The sequence below is a fragment of the Alligator sinensis genome, unplaced genomic scaffold, assembly GCF_000455745.1.
Source record: "Alligator sinensis unplaced genomic scaffold, ASM45574v1 scaffold881_1, whole genome shotgun sequence".
Taxonomy (NCBI): Eukaryota; Metazoa; Chordata; order Crocodylia; family Alligatoridae; genus Alligator; species Alligator sinensis.
The window spans coordinates 704,315-706,899 of NW_005842346.1; the positions used below are offsets into that span (position 1 = coordinate 704,315).

Below are 2,585 nucleotides of genomic sequence, written 5' to 3' on the forward strand. Positions count from 1 at the left end.
ATACTTAGGCTTACACATCCTGTCACCTTATGTGTTCATCATTACCGAATGGGAGTTAAGCACACTTATTAAAAAAAGAGACCCCTTCTTTTGTCAGCTCTATTAGCTATCTAGAAATTACAGGCTGAAAATAGCGCAGTTATTGGCCGCTGCTTCCAGTAAGAGGAAGAGAAGCCCATCAAATAGCATTTATACAAAAACAATTATTAAACATTTATATTATGGAAGGGGCCAAAGGCTCCAGCCAGGAAAAGACAACCTTTGAGTAAGGTGATTTTTTTTCTGTGCATATTTTTAATGTAGCCTATTTTTTTCCTCCTCTTCTCCTTTTTTTTTTTTTTTTTTTAGAACTACTGTCAAAGCAGTGGTTGCTCAAGGAAATCCAAATTCCTCATTTAATTTTCCATTTCAGGGATGGACAGTCTGGAAAGGTAACTGTGGATGATTATGGTGCTAGAACTGGTAAATCACCTGGAATGATGAGGCAGTTAAACATCAACGGAGATCTGTACGTAGGTAAGTGACCCCCATTTGTAGCCAGCCCATTCTAGCCTGCTGAAGCATGTGAGGCCAGATCTGATGAAAAATGTCTTGCAAATGTCTTGAAAGTGTGTCTAACTCTGTCCTAACTATGCAGTTGGTCCAATAACAGGTGTCATGCTAAGAAAGCCTTACTTCTTGCATATTTAAACAAAAAAACTACATACCGCATCATAGTCCCTTCTTAACCATTGACTCATTGTAGAATGTGCAAGAAAGGGATTACCTTTCCCATTTACTGTGGTGTGATCATCACCATTGGATTTCTGAGTGCCTAACAAATGATACTTAAAAACCAGCAAGAATCTGGTTAAAACCCAGAAGATGCATTGGAGATGACCTTTTCTGTTACACAAGATATACCGCTAAGAAACTTAATACAGCAGTAAGAGGCATACTTTTTAAAACAGGAGTAATCATGGACATGGGTGACTGGCCACCTTAGTCAGGGGGGCACATGCCCCCCCAGTGACTGGGTCCCCCTGTGGCAAAACTCACCGACCAGGAAGTGGCCGCAGCATTACTTCTGGCACTCCCACCCCCCAGCCGGCACTCACGGGGGCACCGGTGCTCCCACCTGTGCCCCCTTCCCATCACCTAAGCAGGGAGTGTGGCCTGTCAGGGGGTGCACCAGCGCTCTCAGGGGGTGCACGTGCACCCCCTTGCACCTCCTACATGTCGCCACTGAGCATGGCTTCTGTTACAGAGTTCCTTATTTATTTGATCTCTCTCTCTTAGGTGGCATGAAGGAAATAGCATTGCACACAAACAGACAGTACATGAGAGGTCTGGTGGGATGTATCTCACACTTCACACTGTCAACAGATTACCACATTTCACTGGTGGAAGATGCTGCTGATGGAAAGAATATTAACACCTGTGGGGCAAAGTGACGGAGGAATCCTCACGTGGAAGAACCATTGTTGTGCGGGTGTTTGAGTCTGGAATGACTGATATGACTCTGAGGCAAATGCTCTGTGTTCGTCATGGAAGAACAAACAAAACTGAGAGGAAATCATAGACAAGGAGAACATTTTCCATTCTCCTTTTCTTTCAATGCTCTTCTGACTAAACCAAACTGAGTATTTTGTGTAGGAAATGTCACATTAATCATTAAATGTTTAGTGAACACTGAAGATTGTATATCGAAGCAAGCGACAAAGAAAGGGGTAATGTAATGAATAGTTTAATGACTGTGTTGTGATCCATAGAGATTTTTTTATATCCAGCATAACAGTACTGAAACATATGCGTTCTTTCCAGCTTACAATGGCACAATGATTGTAGCATCAGCAAACATATTTTCAAGCACTGTATCTATGCATTCAAATTCCTATTCCGGAACAAGCCGTTCTACCCACTGAAATATACAAGGTTTGTATTTCATCCTATGTAAATAACACCAATAGGCAACAGTTTCAAACCACCTTTGTTTGCTGAGGAAGAAAATTCTTAAAGTCTACTTTTTTTATTACAAAAGCAACAATATCAGCGATCCAGTTTTGTAGCAGTAATTTTGTACTTGTATATTTTTTATAGCTGCAGCGGCAGAACTGATCACATAGTATAACTTTTAAAATATAGGTGTACTATACACTTAGCTCTTTGCACAGTTTCCTAAGGATAACAACCTTCAAGTTGTTCTCTAAGGAAGTTTGATGTCTGTATTATACCATTTCTGTGGAGATATTTGTCAAGGATAACCAGTTTTAAATCTGACATTTTTTTTGTAAATTTTGACAGTCTGAAGTTGTACATTTATGAAGCTTTCCTGGCATTGAAGCTTTTCCTGTGATTAAAAAGGTATAAAACCTCTTGCCACTGTGGTATTTCACCGTCACTTGTTTTTGTGCACAAAATTCAGACTTGGTGAAAACCATATGTCCTAACGGATGGTTAAAGCCCTTTTAAAATTGCCCATGCATCAATGCAAACCTGCGGAGCTGGAGTTTTAGGATCAACAGAACAGGGAATGTAGAGTGTTGGACAGAATTTCAGGCTTTTTGAGATTGTTTTTGTTAGTTTCTCTGTGCTTTCTGCATATA

At 40.4% G+C, this 2,585-nt stretch overlaps 1 protein-coding gene across 4 annotated transcripts in view; it reads left to right on the forward strand.

Annotated features, from left to right (window-relative positions):
- Positions 1–2,355, forward strand: part of EGFLAM (EGF like, fibronectin type III and laminin G domains) — a 96,104-nt gene extending 93,749 nt beyond the window's left edge. For all 4 annotated transcript variants that reach the window (XM_025210403.1, XM_025210404.1, XM_025210405.1 and 1 more), the window contains 2 exons: positions 413–516; positions 1,279–2,355. In XM_025210403.1, the coding sequence (XP_025066188.1) occupies positions 413–516; positions 1,279–1,433 (259 nt within the window). In that variant the 3' untranslated portion in view covers positions 1,434–2,355. The remainder of the gene's footprint in view (positions 1–412; positions 517–1,278) is intronic.
- Positions 2,356–2,585: the final 230 nt, after the last annotated feature.